The sequence below is a fragment of the Ctenopharyngodon idella genome, chromosome 7 (assembly GCF_019924925.1).
Source record: "Ctenopharyngodon idella isolate HZGC_01 chromosome 7, HZGC01, whole genome shotgun sequence".
Lineage (NCBI taxonomy): Eukaryota > Metazoa > Chordata > Actinopteri > Cypriniformes > Xenocyprididae > Ctenopharyngodon > Ctenopharyngodon idella.
The window spans coordinates 22,161,515-22,186,095 of NC_067226.1; the positions used below are offsets into that span (position 1 = coordinate 22,161,515).

General features: G+C 36.7%; 1 protein-coding gene across 1 annotated transcript in view; it reads left to right on the forward strand.

Moving 5' to 3' along the window:
- The window catches only part of pcxb (pyruvate carboxylase b), a 203,665-nt gene that overhangs the window by 47,837 nt on the left and 131,247 nt on the right, over nucleotides 1-24,581 (forward strand). Inside the window, exon 9 of the mRNA XM_051900588.1 lies at nucleotides 6,945-7,107. Within this exon, the coding sequence (XP_051756548.1) occupies nucleotides 6,945-7,107 (163 nt within the window). The remainder of the gene's footprint in view (nucleotides 1-6,944; nucleotides 7,108-24,581) is intronic.

Genomic DNA, 24,581 nt, shown 5'->3' on the forward strand with positions numbered 1-24,581 from the left:
CACACACACTTCTCTCGCTCACTCGTTCTCGGCATGTAGGACATTAGATATTCTACACCTCACATGTTCTCAGCTTCTCGCTCAGTGTCTCTCAGCTCAATAGCAATGGCAGACATTAATTATGAGTCCGCTGTTTGAAAATAAAGTGATGCATAGAGGCAAAAAAAGGCATATGTGTTTTGTATGCAGATCACAGGTGAGAGCATGTGTGAATATTTAAATTACACACATTTATGTAGCTGCTGACACCAGTAGTAATTGCTCGTGTCTTTGTTCTTGTGTGTGTATTGCACGATGGGTCATTCATCATGAGCGGACATTCGCCTCATAGTAATTTCGGGATCGTTTTTCTAGACAGGCATTGTAAAGTTGTTCCTATGTGCCGGTTACACAGAAATGTGCACATAGTTCAGTCTTACTGGTGCATTAAACTGCAACAAAAGAACCCAAGCATGATAAGATGTCGAAGCATAAGGATTGACTCATTTCGTATATTATATTATATTATATTATATTATATATTGTACTCATTTCGTATATTACATTATATTATAATAATAAAAATGCACAATACAATTTCATTGCCATAAAGAAATATATATGACCAAGAAATTCTCTTGCAATTGGAAAAAAACAAAACAAAGTTGGGCCCTGTGTGTGTAAGAAAAGAGGCAGAGTTAAATTCAGAAATAATAATAATAAACATTTTCTACATTATCTGTGCAGCTTTATTCATGAGTACCACCCGCTTGTCCTCTCACATAATTATTTATTTGATTTTGTTGCTCATTAAAGGGAAAGCAAAAACAAGAATCACTATTGAAGTGGAATGCCTTACGGCAATTGATATGAAAAGTATCTTTGGATTTAAACTCGCTTTGGAGTTTCACATGCACACAAAGATGTAAAGAGAAGAATTCACTAAGAATAAACTGCACCCATTGATTTAGTTTGCGTGCACGGTCAACAATTCATTTTAGCAAAAATCAAGTAAATCAAGTAAAGAATGATAATGAATTATTCAGGTACAGAGTAACACAAACACACAAAAATTGTGCTCGATGCAATTTTCATGACACAATTTCTAAACTTGCAGACAAGTTTTGAGAGCTATAGAGGATGCTGCTGTAAGGCAAACCCAATCGGTCCAACAGCGGCTTCCCACCGGACGGGGAAGGTTTCTTGCGCGTTCGGTCTTTTCAGTGTGGCACAGTAGTTCAATTCTCATTAAACTTTTATCTGACTCCATTTTAGTATGACCTCAAATTTAGGGTAGAATGCCAATTTATGATTGACCATTTATATGATAATTTATCTAGACATTTGATTATTCTATTTAACTCTTTACTCTTATTGTACTCCTTTATTCAGATTCCTATAACGCTTTGAGTCTCGCACCGGCCGGGCATACGATCTCATACTCACAATGTTGTCAGTCTTAGTCATTAGACAGAGGCGATGATTAATATTTTAGAGGCCGTACCCACTTTGCTCATTCTAGAATACATTTATTTAGTCCCCATAGATCTGAACACACCAAATTAAGGTAAGATTACTTTTAACCAGAGGCCATGAACATTACCATAAAATCAGGCTGATTTAGCTTCCTCTAGTGGTAACTTTACATAATCACGCAGTGGTTTACCCACAGACACTTAGTTAGAATAATAAGAATAATCTTACCATAATCAGAGGTTGAGGCCCACCCTGTTTAGATTGGTCTAGCAACACTCTGTTGCTCTAAAAGGAAAAACCCATTATTAGCCTACACAGTCTAAGTATACATAACTAATGCCAATGTGTTAGTCGGAGCTCTAAAATATCAGTTGGTGTGCCCCACTGCTCCACCTAAACTGTACTTTAGTCCGTTACTAACCTGAGTGTAGATTTGTGGGGTTATGGACTTAACGTAATCTATTAGAGTCAATAATTTCAGAGTAAGTCAGAATAAAATCAAATGTAACAATTTATTAGTCAGGTAAATGTATCATGCCAATTACATAATCAATTCAAAGATGATCAGTACAAAACATCAAATGCTCAGAAATAGAGTAAAAGATGAATACCTGACAGTAGAAAAATGCACATTGCTGAGTGTCTGAAGGACACTCAGCAATGTGGGCTGATCTGATTACAGAATCACACCCTGAGCCTCCTGCAACATCTCTTTAAATACTCAGACCAAGACAGAAACTTCCTTCAAATGGAAACGTGAGTTCACAATGGGAATTTGCATTAATCAGGGTCCTAGACTGAGTAGTTTACACCTTTTGGGGACAGAAGGCCATTTGCATGAAAGACCCTGTGAAAGTGGACACACCCATTACAGAGAGCAAAATATCTCTAAAATCTTAAAACCTTTATTACCTTCTGGTTTACTTCTGTGGGAATGAGACCTCTGTACCAGTCGCACTGAGACATTTCAAATGATACCAAACATGTATAATGTTGTATGATAACTGTTCACATTAAACCATATAGATTTTGGGTAAATTTCAGGTCATCTCTGCATGTAGAGAGAAGAAATGGGGGAAGAGGGGGTGAAGGAAAGGAAATGCAGATTAAGGCAATGCTGAGGTGTGATTGCGTCTCGGATGGGGATGCTAATTTTGCAAGAGAGAGTTCAAATGTTAATTTCCTTTGTTTTCTCAAAGAGTAGCCCTCTCTTGGTTTAGACAGTCCAGCGTCAGTCTTACACTGCACACCATTGTAATATGGCATACTTTAGTGAGACTAAATTTAATTTGATGAAATACTTTTGCCATGGTCAATAGAAAATGTTCACAAACTTCTGACTTGTATACAGTTTCATTTACAATACTGATGACTTTTGAAAAATCTGTAATAAGCCTAAAGTTTACACTGAAAAGAACGACAATTTTTTTATTTAAATACTCATTGCAGTATTTGCTGTGAGTAAATAGTCACTTTTTAAGCACTATAAGTGCCTGTAATTGACACAACTTTTAGATAATTTAACGCCTGATTAATTTGAAATGCGTATGATTAGTGAAACAATTTTGAGCTGAATTACTACATGCAAAAGGTCGAAATATTTGGTGAATTTACCTATATTCTTCTGGGCAAATGCTTACACAAGTTTGAAACCAGCTTTATATTTTCTGGTCAAACAAATAAACAAACAGACAAACATGTTTCCAAAAGTGCATTTCTATTCATCCGGAGTTGTTCTCAGATTTCTTTTTGTGGGTGTAATCAGTATATTTTTGTCTCATCCACATCCCACATTTTTTGGTAGGCATGGATAACGAGGGAAAAACTATAAACAGAAACAGGCTGAAAAACAATACTTTCATTATAGTTTAATGTGCTGGGGCTCTGGGGCTTTACTCAACCTCCAGGAGAAAACTAAAGATTATTAGCTGGGTATTCCACAAGATCAGACTTAAATGCTGTTCTGCTTTGCTATGGTTTGGACTCTTGCCCTGCTTATGTGCACAATTGGTTGCTTAAAGTTGTTTTGAAATATTGATAAGGTATTCACTTTCTCTGAAGAAGTGTCATGCTGAGGTTGAGAATAGAGGCTGGATCTAATCGCAACAGTTGATTTTAACACACACTAAATCAAAATAACAGACTCTCAGGATGTCACAGAACAAAAATGCAGGAAACAGAACAACCAAAAAACAAAAGAGATCAGGCAAATTAAGGCACCCACACACTACAAGAAAATCGGACCGATTTTGGGTACAATTCTCCCGTTCTGACAATCCTTGGTGAAGTCTCAATTATCTTGATGGTTCTATAGATTATCTTATCAGAGTTTCCTGTGGTGTGAGGTGTGTTAAGAGTGATTGAATCTGCTAGGACTGCACCGACATATTGAATATTTACGATCAGAAATGCTGTTTTGTGCAGGGAACCCTGAGGACAAATGCGCACACACTCTGTAGATTGTCATGTGGAACAAGACAAACCTCGCGCTGTAACATGTACTTGCGCTGTTCACACCGTCTCCACGACTTCATTCAAACCTTTCTCTTTTTTCCCACAAATTTTCTGTTAAAATCAGTTCAAACGCTACTTTCTTCTTGCCTGTTGTCCACCATGTTTGTTTACTCTAAAGTCACATTTGACTGCAAGATATTTTGTGAAATTTACTGTGTTCACAGCTGGGACCCTGGTTTGAATGGAATCTTTTGTTGTCATACGAGCTTGCAGGCGATTTTTTTTTTTGTTGTTTTTTTTCACTTGGGAGAAATCACATGGAAATCATTGATGCTCGTATGGTCACAACTCACATTGTGTGAGAAGAAATTACAAGCCAAGCCAAGAACGTTATGAGTACCTCCCGACCATTTTCAAACATGTTTCAAAAATTCGGGGAGTCGATTTTGACCAGTGTATAGGCTGTCCCCTATTGCCAAATCATACACAACCACATCACATAGGCTAGATCTATGAATATTATTATAGCCCAGTGGCTGCAACTCTACAGCGTGCACATACACTGACACACACACACACACACACAAAAATCACACGCATAAATACACTCTCTAGTTGTTTTTGTTAAAAGGAATGGCTGTCATGTTTGTGGTCTCTCACATTTTGAAAATCTGATAAGATTTTAAAAATCTTTTAGTGTGGGTCAGCGTTAACACTACAAACTTAGGGATATATGCAAAGAATAACCAAAGGGAAGAAAACAAGAAACAGTTGTCACATTAATCAAACAATGAATAACCATGGAAGAAACTAATGCAAACTTTAAAAAAAACAAGGAAACAGAAAGGGAAATATTAGAACACAATGATAACCAGCTAAGAGACCATGACAAACTAACGTGACAAGAAGTTTATCATTTGTAGACATGCATAAAAATAGTTTTTGGGCTGCTGTGTATGTCTATGTATGTATGCATGTATCTTTCAGTCTTCATACAATGTTGTGTGATTCATCCGAATTCTGTTTGTGGATCAACTGCATGTGTGCGCGGGTCAATATTCCCCAGTTCACACTTTGAACTATTAGACCCACGTTACACAAAATACACAAACACAAACACAAACACACTAGACCTTTAAAGCTATATCAGTGGTATTTACACTAATATAATGATATTTACTATACCATACCCTTAAACCTAACCCTGACACAAACTTGTTGTCATTGACATTATTAGATTTGAAGCTAAACATGATTTGTCCATTTTATAGGCTTTTCAAATAGTAAGGACCACTTCAAATGTCAGCTTTGCCCAAGCTTCATGATATTTGTGAAGACGTTTTTCAGTTTTCATTTTCAGTTGAAGGGTTAGTTCACCCAAAAATGAAATTTCTGTCATTATTTACTCACCCTCATGTTGTTCCAAACCTGTAAGACCTTCGTTCATCTTTGGAACACAAATTAAGATATTTTTGATGAAATCCGAGAGGTTTTTTTTTTTTATCCCCCATAGAAAGAAACTTAATTACCACGTTCAAGGTCCAGAAACGTAGTAAAAACATTAATAAAATAGTCAACGTGACTACAGTGTTTCAACCTTAATGAAGCGGCAAGTATAATTTTTATGCGCAAAAACATAACAGAAATAACGACTTTATTCAGCAATTTCGTCTCTCCCCTGTCAGTCTCATACACTGTTGACGTAGTAAATACAGTGCAGCCCTTCCGTGTACTACGTCAGAATGCCAACTCTATATTAAATTATTGGCCGGCTCCTGTGTCAGCATCACACACATGCGTAATTGTTGAATAAAGTTGTTATTTTTGTTTTTTGCGCTTCGTAACATTAAGGTTGAAACACTGTAGTCACGTTAACTATTTTAACCTGTGTGTGTGTCATATTCACCCTTGGTTTTTGTTTCAATTAACTAGGCCATAATCTAGTTGCATTACAGACCACTGGAAATTTGTTCACCTTAACAAACATTATCCTCAGTTTCCCCTTTCACTACACCACTCAACAGAATGCAACCGGTGTGGAGTAAGAACGGCTCTGTGCAAAAGAAAAGAACTCTGCTAATGCCTAATTAACACATACAGTAAATCGAGCATCAACATACATTTTAGATGAAGCTAAATAGGCACTATTTTAGGTATATACCAGAAAAAATGCAATTAGACAAGGTTGAACATTTATTCAAACCTGAGACTTTAAATAGTTCACATTCTGTATAGATAGACAGATGATGTTACCCTATGGTACTGTTGACAAGTGGAAGATCTGTACAGGTGTTGTATGTATGTATGCTTGACAGCATGTGTTTTATGAGCTTTTTGACATTTTAATGTCATGTCATTAGTGTACCTCCTGTCTTTCACGGAAATGTCAAAGCAGCTTCTTAACCACCATATGCTTTACATCCAACCAAGAACATAAAATACATTTTTAAGTCTTTTCCCCTCTCTCAAAATCTCAAAATAAAATTTGAAGTGGTTTATCAACTAAGCAGCTTAGCGATAAAATTAGCATATATTTCCTGTCAGCTAAAATAGCAGATCTCTTTAGTCCCTGAAGTGATTTGCTAGATATTTCCTTAGGTAGTTTTGAGAGAAAATTAGTATTTATGCTTGATGCTCTTCGTATAGCCATTTTAATTCATTTAATCTAATTCTACGTGATTTTTTAAACTTTAAAGCAAGTGTGAAAGACTTTAATTGGTTGAATTAAGCAAAGATTGATTTGGATTATTAGAAACTGTGTATCATTGACAATCAATACGTCTACATCATAATGGATTCAAATGAATCAAAGCAAATTGCTTGATATTGGTGCAAGCGCTAAGTGGGCAAACTTCTTTCATGGATAAACATTTCAAAAGGAGGAAGATCAGCGAATTAATTATGCAGCTGTGATTGTCAAAGATAAAAGTGAGATTGGTGTTTCAAGTTTGTCTAATGAATTCCATTCCACTTCAGGGTTTATTCATCAGTTAGTGCTGATAACGGCTCTCTCTCTCTTTCTCTGCCCCTGTTAGTGTGGATTTGGTTCACGCACAGCTGAGAGTGTGTGAGGGCCGCAGTCTTCCTGAGTTGGGTCTCGAACAGGACAAGATCCAGATCAATGGCTGTGCCATTCAGTGCCGGGTCACTACAGAAGACCCCTCCCGTGGTTTTCAGCCAGACACAGGTCGCATAGAGGTATGCCTGCTAAATGACATGCAATTATGCAAATTACAGTAACATCACTCCAATTAATAATGTGAGACGTGACAGATTCTGAAGTAGGCCTAACAGGAAACAAGCAACAAGAAACTGGAAATAAATCTCTGATATTAGTCTATTCAATAACATCTTTATTCATAATAAAATAAATGTATCTTCTGTCTCTAGTTTGGCTAGTTTTATACCCACTTTTATTTTTGGGGAGCTGTTTTATAATAGTTTTTGTCCAGAAACCAAGCTACAGTCTGGCCATTAAAGTGGCCACGCTCATTTATCTGGATGTCTGTCCGCACTCTGCATTCATACTCACTAAAACACACACTTTTAGAGAGGCGTTATTTTTGATGAGTCATCGAGCAGGGAGCATTGATTGAAAGCGATTTTCAGGGAATGCTCTTATTGAGTTGAAAGAGGGGACAACTAGTCCTCCGCACTGCTCAATTTGACGCACTGTTTTGTTCCAGTGGCAACATTTTAATGTTACTAAGAAAACATCACAGAACAGAAAAAGCCTCATCCATCTGTGCTGGATGCTGTTAGAAATTGCACTTAGCTCTCTTCATATGTATGAAGAAATCTGGCTTTGTATGATGCCATTTCATGAACTGAAAAAACCCTCAGAATGTTGGAACAGAGAACATGAGTAATTGGCCTTCATTTCTTAATATTGATTTGGGGAATTTTTACAGACTAAACCCTCTAATTCAGTTACATTTGTAATAATAATTATTTAAAAAAACAAAACAAAAAAAAACATACTTTTGACTCCTAAAAATGCCATTTAGACCTTCAGAGTACAGTATTTGAAATCTTGCAGGACATGATGACTGAAATCTTTCCTTTCATTCTTCAGTCCAGCTACTAAAAGCCAACCAAAGCATGTTCCTAGGCATTTTATTTTGACTTTTTCATAAAACATTCAATGAAATCCATTTTGTTGTCAGAGCATGTACCATTTTATTTCCTTCTTTTTTTTAAACGGGTTCATGTGCAAAGTTATATTTTTAAGTCTATATCTAAGACTAGTGAAGAAATATATAGATTTTTACATTTTAATACACAAGCACAATTACATGTGGAATTACATGTAAGTTTTTAACTTTTACTCAGTTCTATTCTGGGTACCTTTTGATTCTTCTTTGGCAAGGATTTTCTCGTAGTACCTATAAGTATTATTTCCAAGTCTGTATTTGTATTACAATAAAACATAACCATTTGTTTATGCATGGAATAAATTGTTTTTCAGATCAGTTAGAAATTGGGAATGGGATTGTGTAAAATCGTGAGCTGCCTCTCATACTAGGTTAATATATCCATTATCCACTTATTCTATGAATATTGGCAGGCCAATGCGTACATATTTTTAGACTTTATTCAAAATGTTTAAACATCTTCTAGAATTTTTTTTAAAATTGCATTGTGACTTGTGACTTCCTGAGTCAGAATCGAATCGAGACACCCCCCCCCAAGTGTTATAAAACTTGCTTTGGCATTAGGTTATGTGTTCATTTTTCATCTTTCATCTCTGGATTGGATACTGTTTGAAGCATCAAAATAGTAATAGTGTTCTAAAAGTTTAGGAAGTTAAACGCAGAAACAGTCTCTCTTGCGCTCTTACTCACCTGTTTCTCATTACTTCTTACATCTTTCCTGCCTGAAATCTTCCCTTTATCTTTTGTTTCTGTCTTTAGCCTGGTGTAATAACAGATACCTGAGTCTCATGGGGTGCTTGAGTTTGCCTGTCACAACCACAAAACTCTGATTTTTTTTTTCTTTTTCTTTTTTTCTTCAGTTCCATTGTGCATGAATGACAAAAAAGTAACTAAGAGCCAGATTTACTAATGACTTGCAACAGTTCAAACACTCTTTTGGCATGAAAAACTACTGTCAGGATTTACTGAAGACATGCATTGGTGAAAAATTAGTGATGAAAAGGTGTGGACAGTTATTTTGGCCGTTGACATTACTGCATATGCATTTGAAGGAGTTTCCATTTCAGACGCAAAAATTATGGGAGGAGAGTTTTTAAATAAATCATGCAACATGACTGAACTGACACCTGCACATTTTCAGGGCTCACAACAGCATTCTCGACAAACCCACGCTAAATGAATGGAACCGCACTGGACAGCTACTTGTCATATGTTGTGAGAGCCACGGTGAACTGTATAATCATGACAGGTTTAGTTTACTCAAGAAGATGGAGAAATTATTGAGTTCATCCGCAAATCCGGAGCTGCAGTGGGTGCGAGCTGCGAGGCTCAAACGTACTCTCTGCACTCAGTTACTAAGCATTTAACATCCTATTTAAGTCGTGTTTCCACCGCAGGAACTTTCCCCAGGAACTAGGGACTTTGGGGTGCTACTGTGTTTTCACCACAGGGACCAGGGTCTAAATGAAGTTCCGAGTAAAAATGTCCCCCTCAGAAAGTACCTGCTCGCGAGGTAGTATTTTTTAACGTTCAGGAACTTTCAGGGGTGGGACTTGGGCACTGAACATGCTGATTGGTTGAGTTCACACAGCATTTTGGTTGGTTGACTCCACACAGCATTTTATTTCAACCACCATTTTCAAAAGTCTGTTGCGGTGCATGCAGTAAGAATTGTATGCTTTTCAAACGAGTTTAAAAAATACGACCGATGGACAGACGACGAGGTTCAGTCTTTATTAAGCTCATATGTGGAGGATGAAATCCAGTGGGAACTGGAAAGTCGCGCACAGTCCTACATCACCGGACTAATTTGTCTAATCTTCATGGTACTTTAGACCGCGATGGTAACGCAGGCAGCAACAGGTCTGACCACATTGTCAGTGGATAGAACTCCCCGCAGAATTCTCCACTCCCATCAGGACTTTTAAGGGATTGCGGTTTTACGATAATTTGCCCTGTTTAGTTAATCTGGCCCTAAGTATCTAACCAGCAAAAACTGATGTGTGTCAGTGAGTTAGATGTGTGAAATGCATTTGTTTATCCTAATTTGATTTATTCCTATTTCCTCTCACTAAATAAAATAATAAAATAAAATACAATTTCATGGGTTTCACCATCACAACCCTCTTTTTTTGTATGGCAAAAAGTAGCTTGGACCTTCTGCCCTGCATCTCATCAAAAAAAAAAAAGTAAAGTAAAAAGTAAAAAAGGAGGGTTTGAAAGATTGAATAATTCAGTTATGTTTAGTCAAAAGCGTTTACATTGTTACTGTGCCTCCAATGCAGTCAACTGAAACTGTGTCTGTAAAAGTGTGAACCAAATAGGCTATACAGACTTATGGCCCAGAGAAACTAATGGGTGAATCAGTTGGCCCATACAGCCAGATGGCCCATATGGCCAAATGGCCCATAGAGATAGAATATCTAAAGGGTGTATTGCAAGATCTCCAGTGGGAAGTTCTAACATCGTATCTATTGTTGGTAGCAGGTATAAAGTTCTGTTCCACTGACAGAACTTTGGGTTAAGATTTTTGAAGGCAGACAAGCTAACATTGCCGTTAAAGAACTGTGCTTCTCTACTACCTTCAATAAATTCTTCTCCCCACAAGAACTCTGGACAAGCTTACTTATTATATGTATTAGAGATATCTAATACATTGGCGAGACACCCAAACAACCGCTCGGCCAAATACAGCAAAATCTAACAGGTTGAAAATATGGGGATGAGTGCAAGATGACAGAAGTGGTGTAACGGTACATATATTTGTCCCAAACCATCATGGTACGGATGTCACACACTCCAATCCAGAAGGGAGTGCGTGTGGTAATGCAAAGCTGTTTGCTAACCGCCACAACATGAGAAAAAGCAGAAGAAGAAGAGACGCACAAGAGCTTGCTAGTAGCCTATAAGCCACAAACTTCACGGAAAGAAAACTGTGACGGCAGAGAGCAGCATTCTGTTTGTTGTGTACACAAATAAAAATAGACCCTTACAGTTTTGAATGATATCTGTATAACCTAATCTGTATAAACTAATCTTTGTACAAGTTTTATTTTTCATTATTATATTTATTTTGTACTTTTATAACATAAGAGATGCTTTTTTTTTTCTTTTTTTTTTTTTTAGTTTTGTAGCTGATTGTGACCAAATACGTTTTGTTTTTTTATCAGCCTACAAAAAAATATATAACCTGTGCAAGAGTACAGGTTTACTGCTTAGTTCCTAATACACTAAAGAAGTCTGTACTGTACCAACTACCTCAGGGGGGACTAAATGCCGCTAGGTGGAACAAACTGTAATATGCACTACTGCCTGTTCAAAATAAATGCAAAGAAACCTAGCATTGGGGATTTGTTGCTTTTTCCTGTTGTACCGAACTCGTATCGAACCGTGACCCATAAACCGTGGTACGTACCGAACCGTGACTTCTATGTACATTTACATGCCTAGAATTTATTCATGTGTGCTATTTCTGTAACTTACAACTATCTGTCCTCTCCTTTCCTCCTTCTTCTTCTGTTTGCTTAATTTTCTCCTTCCTATTTTTTCTTCCCAGCAGGTAGAACAGTAGACATGATCAGAGAGTGGGGGCCTCAGCAAACAGAGATGTAGTTCAACCGTGAAATGTGTGTACCTAAAAAAATACACTGTTAAAAATGCATGGCCAAACATAATAAATCCTGGGTTGGATGAATAAGTCATGGCTTGAGTGCTCCAGAGAGGTGGAAGAGATGCACAGAGGGAGGAAAGAGAGAGAAAACTCAGCGAGAAAGGGCTTAAAATGGTCTCTGGCCCAGCAAGAGATCATAGCATTTTAGTTAAGCGAGAGAGAGAGAAAGAGAGATGAAGAGGTGAAGAAAATGAAAGAATGACTCCCTGAGCACAGCAATGTACAGTCCTTCTGAGAAACTGTTTTGTTCATGGTGAATTATGCTGTGACTATTTTTTTGAAGTGTTTTGAAGTGACGTAATGTGTGTGAGAACGGAAGTGAAGAGTAAACAAGATGGATGAACTTCCATGCTCCTGTCTTGTGCTTTATTGCTTGATAACTCCTGGCAGATACCACACAGTGGGATACAAAAAGAGATGGGGACAGTTGAATTAAAATGGCTTTGTCAGTAGATTTCTCTTTGCTCTGGTTTTGAAGACTGTCTATGCACACTGTATGTTCTTAGAGTCTGAATTTACTCATTTGAGAAGCTTGTTCCCCCAAATTAGTAAACAAGTAATGGCATCTCTGAAAACTTGTGTCATTCGCCTGATGAGGTCTTCTAAATGAGTCAACCATTTAATTGAAGCTATTTAATTGCAGGTAGATTTGGTTCATTGTTTCTACTCAGTCATTTTAGTTGATTGACTCTCATTAACTAAATTATAGTCATCATATTAATTATATTGTCATTTGACTGATTCTGGCTCAGTCGAACGTGAGAGTTACCCAATATTTATGTGTGCATGAAGCTCATTGTTGAGGAGCAAAATAACTTTTATCAAACAGTATCCAACTTCAATGGTTACTGCATTTAAAAGACACAACAACATCAACAATATCATAAAGAGCAAAAACTTCTATTAATTCTTAATAACAACTAAATAACAATACATGTCCCCCTAAATTCCTTCCCTTTTATCAAGCATACAGAATTAAATTATTCAAGTGCACAAGCTTGTGTGTATTCCCCACAGCTACAGTGTTCAGAAGCAGGCACAACAATATGAAGTTCATTGCTGAGCCTTAGCCTTATTAAGGATTTATCATTCAGTCTAATTAGCTGAACCAGAAAACTTATGGATTCAACAAGTTTATACCAGCCAGAGCAATTTCTTCCAAATAAAGAAAAACTGAAGTGAGGACATGTTGTTGTTGTTGTTGTTTTCAGACTGAACGCATGCACACGTTAATGCGGCCAATTGGATCAAAGAGAGTGTTATTTTGTAATTTATATACATATTTCATTAAAACCTAAAATTTGAATTTTATGATTCAAGCCAAACAAGTTCAAGAAGAACTGCTAATTTCTTTCCTTTCTCTATATATTCTAATTTTTTTCTTTAACTCTACTTGTACTGCTTGTATGATACATTTTTTCATATAAAAGTAAAAGGACATAGTTTTTGTTTTGTTTTGCTTTCATTTGCTTTGCTTTTGTTGTGTTTTTGGTTTTGTTTTGTTTTGTTTTGTTTTTGATCGAAAGATAAATACATTTTGCTTGGCCCAAGAGTAAACAGATGACAGGAATAGAGTGTCTAAAGATGAAAATGTGATTGAGTGATGAGGATATTGTTCTGTACAATATATGGAAAGATAGAGAATGAGCGAGAGAGTGAAATAGAGGGAAGGTGGTAAAGGATGTATGGATGTGCAGAGTGGGCGAGAGAGGCAGAAGGAGACAGTGATGTATTAGGGACATGTTGATAGGGAGATCAATAGATGAGACATACAGACTCCGTTCACACAGTCATTGTTTCAAATTACGACAGCTAGTTGACAACTGCAAGAATTCTGCTTATTTGGCACATATCAACTAAACTTGCTCTGTGGTTATAGAGCCAAACTCTTTTTCATGACTGAACTTTTAATGAACAGTTTTAGCTAGCAAAATAAGATCCGATTGGCCGCATGAACCTGTGTGCATGCGTTCAGTCTGAAAACAACATGTTCTCCCTGCAGAACATGAATGGCAATGGTTTTCTGCTGCAGTGTGCTGTGAACAGCCACTGTGAATCACGCACCGCCTGCATGAGACCTTCACACGCACTTTCACACACTCACACACATGCCTGCTTCCTCCATGCAATCAGAATAGATTGAATTCCTCTCTCAATCACATATCTTTCTGTCTCTCCTTCACTACACTCCTCCTCTTCACACCATCAGCCTTTTTCGCTCAGCAGGGATGAAACGCTACCTTACAGAGCATAGGAAATGCAAAAATACATCAGTTTACACAGACACACTCTTGAGTCATGATATTAAAACAATGTGTAGGCAATACACTCTGAGCAAAGACTCCCAGCTATACCGTACAACTTATGTTTTATTGTGCACATAAAGTGGGATCCAAAAGTAATATCACATTTAAAATTGAAGTGTTTTTTCATTTAAACCTTGAAATTCACAAAGTTCTAGGATTTAAAACAAATGAAGAGTTTGATTCCAAAACGCGATAAACGCCATATTTTCCGCCAAAATCAGTATTGTATCTGTATTGAAAAGTCATTGTTTAATTTTGCGCGAAATGCGATATTCGTTGTGTTATTCTGTCATGTTTTCTCCCTTTCTTTCCAAAACGCGACAAATGCCAAACGTCTCCCTTCTCTGCAGAATGCGATATATCCGCTCAACCAATCACAGCGCACCATTCTACGCATTGTAAACAGTAATGGCGGCACTCTGAATACACCCGGCATCCTAGTTTTCCTTATCTTCTTTGTACTTTGTAATCAACAAAAACAGAAAAATGAATCATTTTGACGGCATTGATAAACCTGTGGTGGTTTCTGCGGTGGCGAAGAAACGCAAGTCATCGAAATGTAATCATTTACGTGAGGAGATTAAGAAGATGAGCCACTCGAGTCGGGAGGAGGAAAAATGCCGGCTGTTGCTTGTTCCACGACAGCATCAAACTTCTGTCACGGTCCCCAAAACTGAATCATGAACAGTTTTTAAAAGCCGTTTTTAATACCAGTGAACTCGGCAAAAGTGTTCATTTTAACTGTATGGTGGCGCCAGATACTCTTTAATCGGTAATGACAAATGGAGACATAATTAATTTATAACATTAACAAGGTGACTCATTGAATTCATTTTGGAAGTGAACTGAATGTATTTTTAGTCAAATGCCTGTATATAAGATTAGTATTGACAAAGTTCAGAGGCTGTCATATATGTGAATCAACTTACTTTGTTGTGTATTTTCAATATGAAAAATAACTTTTATGTTGATGCATTAATTGCATTTTGAAAAAAAAAAAAAAAAAACGTGTCATGGATTTATTGCATTTTGGGGAAAAGAATAATCCGTTTTTATAATAAACCTTTGAAAATCAAAATCTAGATTTGAATTTTTAATGTTTTTATAACCAAAAGATGCTATGTGAAAGTTTGAAACAGAAAAGAGTGGTTTTCATCTTGCCGCTTTCTTGGTAAAGAAAACACATTTTTACTCAAATTAATCAAAATGGATTTATAGCGTTTTGGAACCAAACTCTTCAAATACATATTGTGAAGTAAAATAAAGAATAAATGTTTTAGATTCTGCACTGCTTCTAGGTCATTAATCTAGTAAATCTGTGACATTGATCATGCAAGTCTTTGTACAGACGTTCTTCCAGTGAAAGCCAGTGATAATTCTGGAGAACATGACCATCAGGTTTTGTACAATTTATGTTAAAATGAGTTAAAATGAAAGTTAAAATGTTAATTCATGTTTCAACTTTTTATTCCCAATTGTCATGATGTTAGTATAATTTGAACATTTTTAGATAGAAGCATATTCATTAGTGAGCTCAGACTTTTGAACCACACTGTACACAGAGTATATGCACATGCTCATCTCATAATTCAGCCCAGTGCAATTATTATGCAGAGCTGGTACACAAAGAATAATATATTAACAGATACGAGCATCATGTGTGTGCTTAGAAGGCTTTGGTTTGTGTTGTTAACCCTTAAAGGGGCTGGAAGATAAAAATGCCTTAAAATATAATTGCCATTTACTAAAACATTCTGACTCAAATAATACATTTTAATGTTTTCCTTTCCTTCCAAATACTGCTTTTATTTTGATTTTTACAGCTTGCATCCTACATCAAAATAACATGCAGAAGATAGCATTGAAGAGTTAAAGTGCAAACACAAAGATGCCCATATTAGCATTCATGCAGTTGCTACTGTATACATCAAAGAGATCTTGCTGAAATAGAGGGCGAAAAAACATAGGGTGAGATCTTGTTTGATCATGTGATAAACATTAGGCTTCCTACTGAGAAGCTTCCTGAGAAGAAATATTGTCATTAATGACAGCATTATCATGATTCTCCTCATCAATGCTATATTAGCACTTGATTGTTATCTTGATTAAGTCATGGTCTTCATCATCAACATCATTATTGTTATCATCAGCTTCTTTAATAATATGCACACACACATGCATGCAGACACAGAGAACTGGCACTAAGAGGAGGTTTGGGGTCGGGATGAAATCGTTTATCATGGTGGCTGGTCAAAGAGGACAGTGGAATCACTTAGACCACAGAAATGAATAATGCACAAACACACACACACGCTTCTCTAATGCAGTGCTTTCATCAATGCTGAAAGCTCTGTATCCACAGTGGTCCAAAAATGTATTTGGACACTTAAGGCACAGATAAAAATATTATGTAAACAAAATATCGTAACATTTATTTATATAATGTTGCACAAACAGACATTGAAATGAAACATTTTACAAAAATTAAATATTTTAAGATAATTTTTTGTATTTTTTTTTTTTTAATAAATTAATGCTTTTGATGTTTTGTGTCTTATGTAATGACATTCAGATATTGGTCCAAAAGTGTCCTAACTCTTTTTGGCACCACTATACATTACAAATCTACAGTGTTTTCCCCACATCTTTCTTCTGTAGTCCATTCACAGTAAAACCAGCAAGGAAATATGATGAATTTTTATGAGGGAGAGACAGGCGGTAATAGGGCTGAGGGGAGTGAATCGAGATAGAGATGTATAGAGAGAGTCGGACATGTCTTGATGTCTTCACTGCTTAATGTATTCCATTCATTTTGTATACAGCATCTTTCCTGCAGAACCCAGGAGGTCTCGTTTGCTCATACACACACACACACACACACACTCACAGACCACCCACACTAAACTGCAGCGCCACCGTAATTAATTCTGTAGAGATCTGATAACTGAGTAATTACAGGTGTAGGAATGCATGCACACGCACACACACGCACACACACACATTCCTGTTTATCGCCTACTAGCATATACTATGGAGTCGACATCCCTGTGCTTTATTTTTAAGGAATACAATAGTGATTGGTTTGACTGACAGCACATCAATGTCAGAAGTGGACTTTTTATTAAGGGTCTATATTTGGCCCTGGAATTAAATTTCAGGGGCATTTTTTACCTTTATTAGGAATTTGAACCATAATAAAACAATACATTCAAAGTAATCGCTATTTTAATTGTAGTCATTTTTGCTGTTTATTTTTTAGTCAGTGTAGAAGTGCTTTCAGCGTTGGATTATGCGCAATCTCATGCCAAAATTTAAACCCTGTAACACCAACAAAATTTATCTGTAGCTAATGAAATGAGTGAGTGAGGATAGGAGGGTTTGTGTGTCAACTCGCTGTTGGAGAGATCATTAAGAGGGCGAGAAAGCGCAGCTGGTATCGTGTATCTATTCTGCGAAAAATAAGTATTAAGTGCTTCAGATATTTCATTATCAATATGTATAGAATTTTTTTTGACAACACTACATTGCACTTAGTTTGTTTCAGATGCCTTTTTAAAAGACTATAATTGAAAAATGTATATATTATATATAAAATTCAACCCATCAAAGTGGCTAGTAGGAGTGACTGCATTACACGCCACTGCTGAAATCCACCCGCATTTGGTGGGTTGGGGGGTGTTAATGTCGAGCCCTGTATATATATATATATATATTTCGGGCCATCGGCCATAAAAAAAAAAAATCAATATCAGTCAGCCACTGGTACAAACAAAATATTAGGAAATTCTCTCTAATTCATTTGAATTTTTCAATCACACCTACCGTTCATTTTCATTAGTGGTCTCATAGCTTTTGACCCCACTGTACCGTCTTGTTTCATTAGCAGAATTATTCACTTGTTTTGAGTATACAACTCAACTGAAAAAGTGGAAAATCAATAGAACAAGATATTGACTTGAAAAAAATCTGTTGTGCTTCTTGGGTAAATTCAATTAATCTTGTCCTAAGGATGTTTTTTTTTACAGAGAAAAAACACTGATTATGAAAATTGCAATTATTTTTGCAATGTATGCAGTCGATACCTAAAACGTGTCAAACAGAGATACATATTAAGCATATAGCCAAATGAAACAGAAACCAACCATATTATGATAGTTATATTATGTTCTGTAGATTAGAACTATGCACATCATTCTCTGTGTTACTTTTCATTGTTAAAATTGAGATTTATCCATCATAACAAACATGTTGCAATAAAATCACAATTCATTTGTTGTTCACCATTGTTTTAATCACAATTATTGTAGTGGTTTTGCAGAGTCTTACATTTTAAAGGGGTCATATAATGCCATTTTTACAAGATGTAAAATAAGTCTCTGATGTCCCCAGAGTATGTAAAGTTTAGCTCAAAATACCCCACAGATAATTTTTTATAGCATGTTAAATGTGTTTTTTTGTGTGTCCCTTTAAATGCAAATGAGATGCTTCTGCTAAGCAGAGGGCGGGGTTTCAAGAGCTCATCTTAGCACATAGTACTGTTAGCGGTGCCAATTACCTCATGAAGATTCACTGTATATGTCAGAAACTGTTCAGCCTTTTATATTCAAACCGGAGTCGGACAATGATGGAGAGATTTAAGAAGAAGTGACAACATGTAGAATGCAACAGGACGTTTCTGAATGGTTAGTTGCTTAATTTATGTAGCTGATGTGGAGTTAACTATCTTAAAGTCATTGATTAGCATATTCTGTCAAGATAATCTATAAATCGCTCAGAGAATATATGCTGCATGAAGATAGAACAGGTATAGTTTAGTTTAATTACGGTTGTAACTTATGTTGGCATCTTGATTTTATGACATGCTATTGCATTTGTGTTACGTACTGTATTGCAATATCATGGCCCCTTTGTTGCGTGTTCTCAGGGGCAGGATTTATGTAAATTTTAGGGTTAGTGATGTCCCCAACCCGGGAAGAAGCTCGCCTTTTGTTGTAGTCCTTAAACAGAAAATTCTTTAAAAGAAAATATCTCGCTTTGCATTGAACTATGAGCGTCATAACTTTGCAGATTTTTGTTTGTGCTCTAACAGCAACATTACACACTAACAAAAGCTAAAAAAGTGAAATCATAATGAACCACCCATTTGATTTTACTGTCAGATTGACAATTAAACATTTACCTGAACTGTAGCTTTAAGTTTTTTTTAATCGTGATTAATCGCATACTTATCGTGAAATTAAGCATACATCATTTACCTTGTTTAACGCATTTATTGTTTTAACGTTATTACAGAACAAAACCTTTCAGAATTCAGTGTACAGTATGTGTACAGAGTGCAACAATAAAGAGCTTTTTAGAGCTTGTTAGAGCAAGTTGCAATACTGAGCAGAACCACATGGAGATGCCAAAAGAAAAAAAAAAAAACCTTAAATCAACCACCATGACCTGACTGCATATACCTACTACAGTACACGGATCCATTACTAAACACAGCAACATACGACTGATAAAAACATTGTCCTGAATGTGTGCGGAAACAATGTACTGAATGTACTGAAAAGTGAGATCAGTGCATCGAGAGCGCACTTACACGGTTTATTTTCGCATCAAGATAACATATTCACACTTGTTTACTGTATGAGTGCTATACGTGACTGCAATCGCAATTTACCTTGATTACAATCGGCATCTATCAAGACTTTACTAGCAAGACGCTGGTTTGCTTTATCCAGCCGAGAAACGTAGTTTGCGTATCATCTTTCCAGCGGTAGGATGTTTTGACATTCCTTTCAGTCTGTACCTCACATAGCGTGATGCATGAGGGCTCACACTCTTCAAAAATAATCACATAATATGACAAAGCTTGTGTTTTAAAGCTAAACAGACACTGCAGTGAATAATTGTTCTCTCTGTAGATCATGTAACTGCGTGACATAAATTACATTACTGATGCAATTTCATGTGCTTCAGTAATTTATTTGTGTTAAATTATTTTAACGCATTAAGGATTTTGAAGTAATTGCATGCATTAACGCGTTAACGTTGACAGCCTTAGTAATAATCATTTTAAAACCAAATATTATATTTAAATTTGACTTTGTGATGTTTTTTACCCATGCTTTAATATTTTAACAAAATTTATTTGTGATCAAACATTAATTTACGGACCCCCTGCAGTACCACTGCGGACCCCCTAGGGGTCGCAGACTCCTGGTTGAAGACCTTTGACTTATTCTGCTGCTGTGCCAAACAGTTTATCTAAATTTGTATTTGCATTGTGAATTCAGGATTCTTGAGCAGCAGGCAGATTTATATCTGGAGAATGCAGTAACCTGTAAATCTGTGTTGGCGTCTACCAGTTATCCCACAGGGTGCATGCGTGAACACAGTGATATGACATTTATCAGTCTCATCAGTGATGGCTGTGTGAAAATATCACAAACTTCCCTTAGGAATGAGTTTCCTGTCAAAGATGAAGAGGCTTGACAGAGGCTAGAGAAAAGCAGACCTGATGTAACAGCAACATGTTGACCTGACATGGTCTGCTGAATGATGCACTCTTCTTTGATATGTCTTTTAACTCTGAAATAATAATGCAAAGCACATGCTGACCTACTCATTTTAGATTATAGCAGCTCTGAGGCCAAACTCACATGGCTTTTTTTAGATAAGTTACCAGCATTGATGTCTGTCTTTTTTTTTTTTTTTTTTTTGTGCTACAGCATGAAGCCTATTAATTGAATGCATCATGACAGAAACAGAAAATTGTCTTTGGGAAAACAATAACAGAGTAAGAGAGAAAGAGAGAGATGGAGCTGTCTGATACGGTTTGTCTAAAAGGTCAGATTGGTGTTTCCATAGAGAAAAGTGATTGACAGGTGTTTTAGTGAAAGGATAGCAATGATAGCATAACCTCTAACCCTGTAAAGGTCTATTTCAGCATGAACGGGAGCTTTATGTGTGTATGTGTGCAGACTGTGTTCTTTCTATTTTTTCTTATTGAATCTCTGTTTTTGAAGGTTATTCTCTCTTTATAATTTTGAGTAAATGAGTTCTTTATGTACTGACGTGGTGAAAAACGCTCGGTGGCACATTGTATGAATATGTCTTAACTATAATATGAGAATTATTTGGCTGAATTTTTCAGTTGTGGACTGAGGATGCATTCAATTAAACTCAAATACTTTATGCTGCTGCCACATAACATAGAATGCAGTCTTATTAGCAGATTATTTGAAGAGCATAACACACGCTAATGTAACTTCTTTGTATATGTTGTGTGTGGTGTTGGCATTTGCAGTATATTAGTATATAACCAGTATACTCTTCATGTATGGTAGCCCTTGAAACTTTAACGTAAAGAAACTGAGCTAATTCCCAACATACTGGATATGAACATTAAACATTAACAAGTCTCTCCCTTTCTTTTCTTGCTTTTACACAGATAAAATAACACTTAATTTCAACATTCATGCTCCCCATCCAGTTCCATGCAAAGCTGTAGGACTAGATGGGGATTGTAATGGATTGCATGCAGTGAAATGAAGTAATGATGAAACATTGAAGAATTGTGTTGCATGAGGCCATTAACAAAACTGAGCAAGCAGCAAAAAAATATTTTTAAAGTACATGTACCTCTTAATCTTTGTCTCGTTCAAGCAAATACTGAGATCTACAAGGGAAAACCTTGTAAAAAAACTACAAGGGAAAATGCCTTTGTCCTGAAACTACAAGGGAAAACACTGGTATTTGTTATTTTTCAAATCTAGGCCTAGAAATATTACAAATTCTGTTGTTTTGTTTAGATTAATACTACTGTTCAAAAGTTTGGGGTCAGTAAGCCTATGTGCCCTAGTGCTGAAACCTTACTGTAATTGATTTTCAAAGATCAGCATTCTGCCCTAAAAGTGAATCCTTGGCTCAAGACGAACAAAACACAGCTCTCAGATTCAAATGTTGCCTGGTCGAAAATTTTGAGTATTTTGGAATTTTTGAAAAACCTAGTCCTAGGTTTTTCGCCTGATTGGAACCAAACCAATTCAGAAAGATTCTATGGAGTCTGATTGTCAATAATTGTTGGGAAAAAAGTCGAAATTCCGGAAAATACAACAAAGAATATTGTTTACATGTAGCGCGTCGATTCTGTATGTAATGTATGTAAGACTCTCACTCTCTCTCTCGTTGCGTGTTTGTGAGAAACTGCTCTCAGCAAAGCAACGGCGAGTCATGCGCCTTCACACTAGAGTTTTACGTTATTTTGAAATAGTACAGATGGAGAATGAAACTCTCAAGCGCTCAGTCAGAGTGTTCAGTGAGTGAAAATATATCTATGCTAAACTTATACTTAGCCTCTAACACACACTGGTGAGTAAAATCTAAGAATTTTTTAGCCAATGGCTCATGATAGACATTATTTAGTCACTCAGAGTGAAGATTTCGTCACATATGTGAGTGTTTTACTCGCATTGTAGAGGGTTGTATAAGAGACATCTTTAAAAAAAAAAACATTAAAAGTTTGGGGTCGGTAATATTTTGTAAATGGTAGTGCATATGCTTTCTTTTTTAAAGAGAAATTTAAAGACAAATCATCTTGCTAATAGCAAGAATTGTTGCAAAGTGGTTATATCTTTTTAAGATGATGAAGAAATATTTTTTAGTTATATCTTTTAGAAGATGATGAAAACTTTTCTTTCTCCATTTCTACATCACTCCTATTTTCTTTCCTTAGATCTTTTTTTTTGGCTTCTTTTCCATTGTTTTATGCTGCTCTCTTTAATCATTTTTTTTGTATTATTCATCTACTTATTCTCTACTTTCTCCCATTTTCAAACACACACACACACACACGTCCCAGTTGTTGATGTGTTTTCATACATCCTCAGTTTCAGTTTAGATTTTTTTTTTCTTTCTCCTAGTATGTTTTTTCAAACCACAGTGTAGTTTGTCACTGTTCATTTCTCTCTCCTTTTGTCCTGTATCCATAGACTTTATCACTACCTCTCTCCTCACCTCCTCTCTTTGCTCCTCTGTCCATATATTTGCCTGCATCTGTTTCGCTGTATAGGCTCTGTCTAAACATATTTGTTACGTTTCATGAGGGATATTGTTTTCCTTCCATCCCTAATAACCTGTTTTTCCCCCCTAGATTATACTTCCTCTGTATTTCTCTCTCACTAGCATGCCATATCCCTCTCATTCGTCCTCCTCTTATGCTCCACTCGTCCTTCTTTTCGCCTACTCACTGTCATTCCTCTTTTTTTTCCCCGGTAACACTGGTGTTTTTCACCAATACAGTCTAATTCAGGCTAACACGTTTAGAAAGGCCTTTTTCCCTTGACTTAGCACTGTTTCAAAGTCTCATAGTTGAGAATCTGTGTATGTGAGTGTTTTTTGTGCTCAAGGGGTTCTTGTTTTTTTCTGTCTTTATTCCTCTTAAATATGTAATATTACATTCAGTCCGAGATAAATGTCCTCCCTTTTTTCAGTGGAAAATACACCTTTTTGTTACTACTGTATGCCTCTCTCACTCTTTTTCTATAACATAAAAATGTTATAGAACTAAATGTGAGGATTTATGTGAGGATCCTTCAACACCATCATCCTTTTAACCTTATCCTGTACATATTAACCAAGCTCTCTGTCCTCACCTCCACCTGTCAGTGGATCACCAATTTCTTGACAAACAGGCAGCATCCAACACCCGCACAATCAGCAATAGCGCCCCCAGGAATTTCCCCACTGCTCCTCTCTCACTACACCAACGACTGCATCGCTCTGTCAAGCTCCTGAAGTTCGCAGATGCCACCACACTTATCGGCCTCATCCAGGACGTTTACAAGTCTGCCTACAAACAGGAGGTTAAAGAATTGGCTGTCTGGTGCAGTCACAACAACCTGGAGCTAGACACACTCAAAGCAGTGGAGATGATTGTGGACTTTAGGAGAAACACCCCAGCACTCCCCCCACTAACCATCATGAGCAGTCATTCAGGTTCCTGGGCACCACCATCTCACAGGACCTGAAGTGGGAGTTCCACATAGTCAAAAAATACCAGCAGGCTGTATTTCCTTCACCTGCTGAAGAAGTTCAACCTGCCACAGAAGCTGCTGATACAGTTCTACTCTGCAGTCGTTGAGTCTGACCTCTGCATTTCTATAACTGTTTGGCTCAGTTCAGCTACCAAATCATAACTTGGAAGACTACAGCGAATCGTCCAGACTGCTGGAAGAATCATCGGCACACCCCAAGAACTGTACTCATCCAGAGTGAGGAAAAGGGCTGGCAAAATCACTCCGGACCCCTCACATCTAGGCCACTTTCTCTTTGAACTGTTGCTGTGCCGTCTGGTCGGCACTACAGAGCACTGAGCACCAGTACAGCCAGGCACAAGAAAAGTTTCTTTCCTCAGGCCGTCTACCTTTTGAACAGTTAAATGCCCCCACTGGCCAATAAACATGTGCGATAGACAACACTATTTATACTTATATTTATTTAGCACACCATACCTCTTATTTACATTCCCTTGCCTACATATATTGTCTA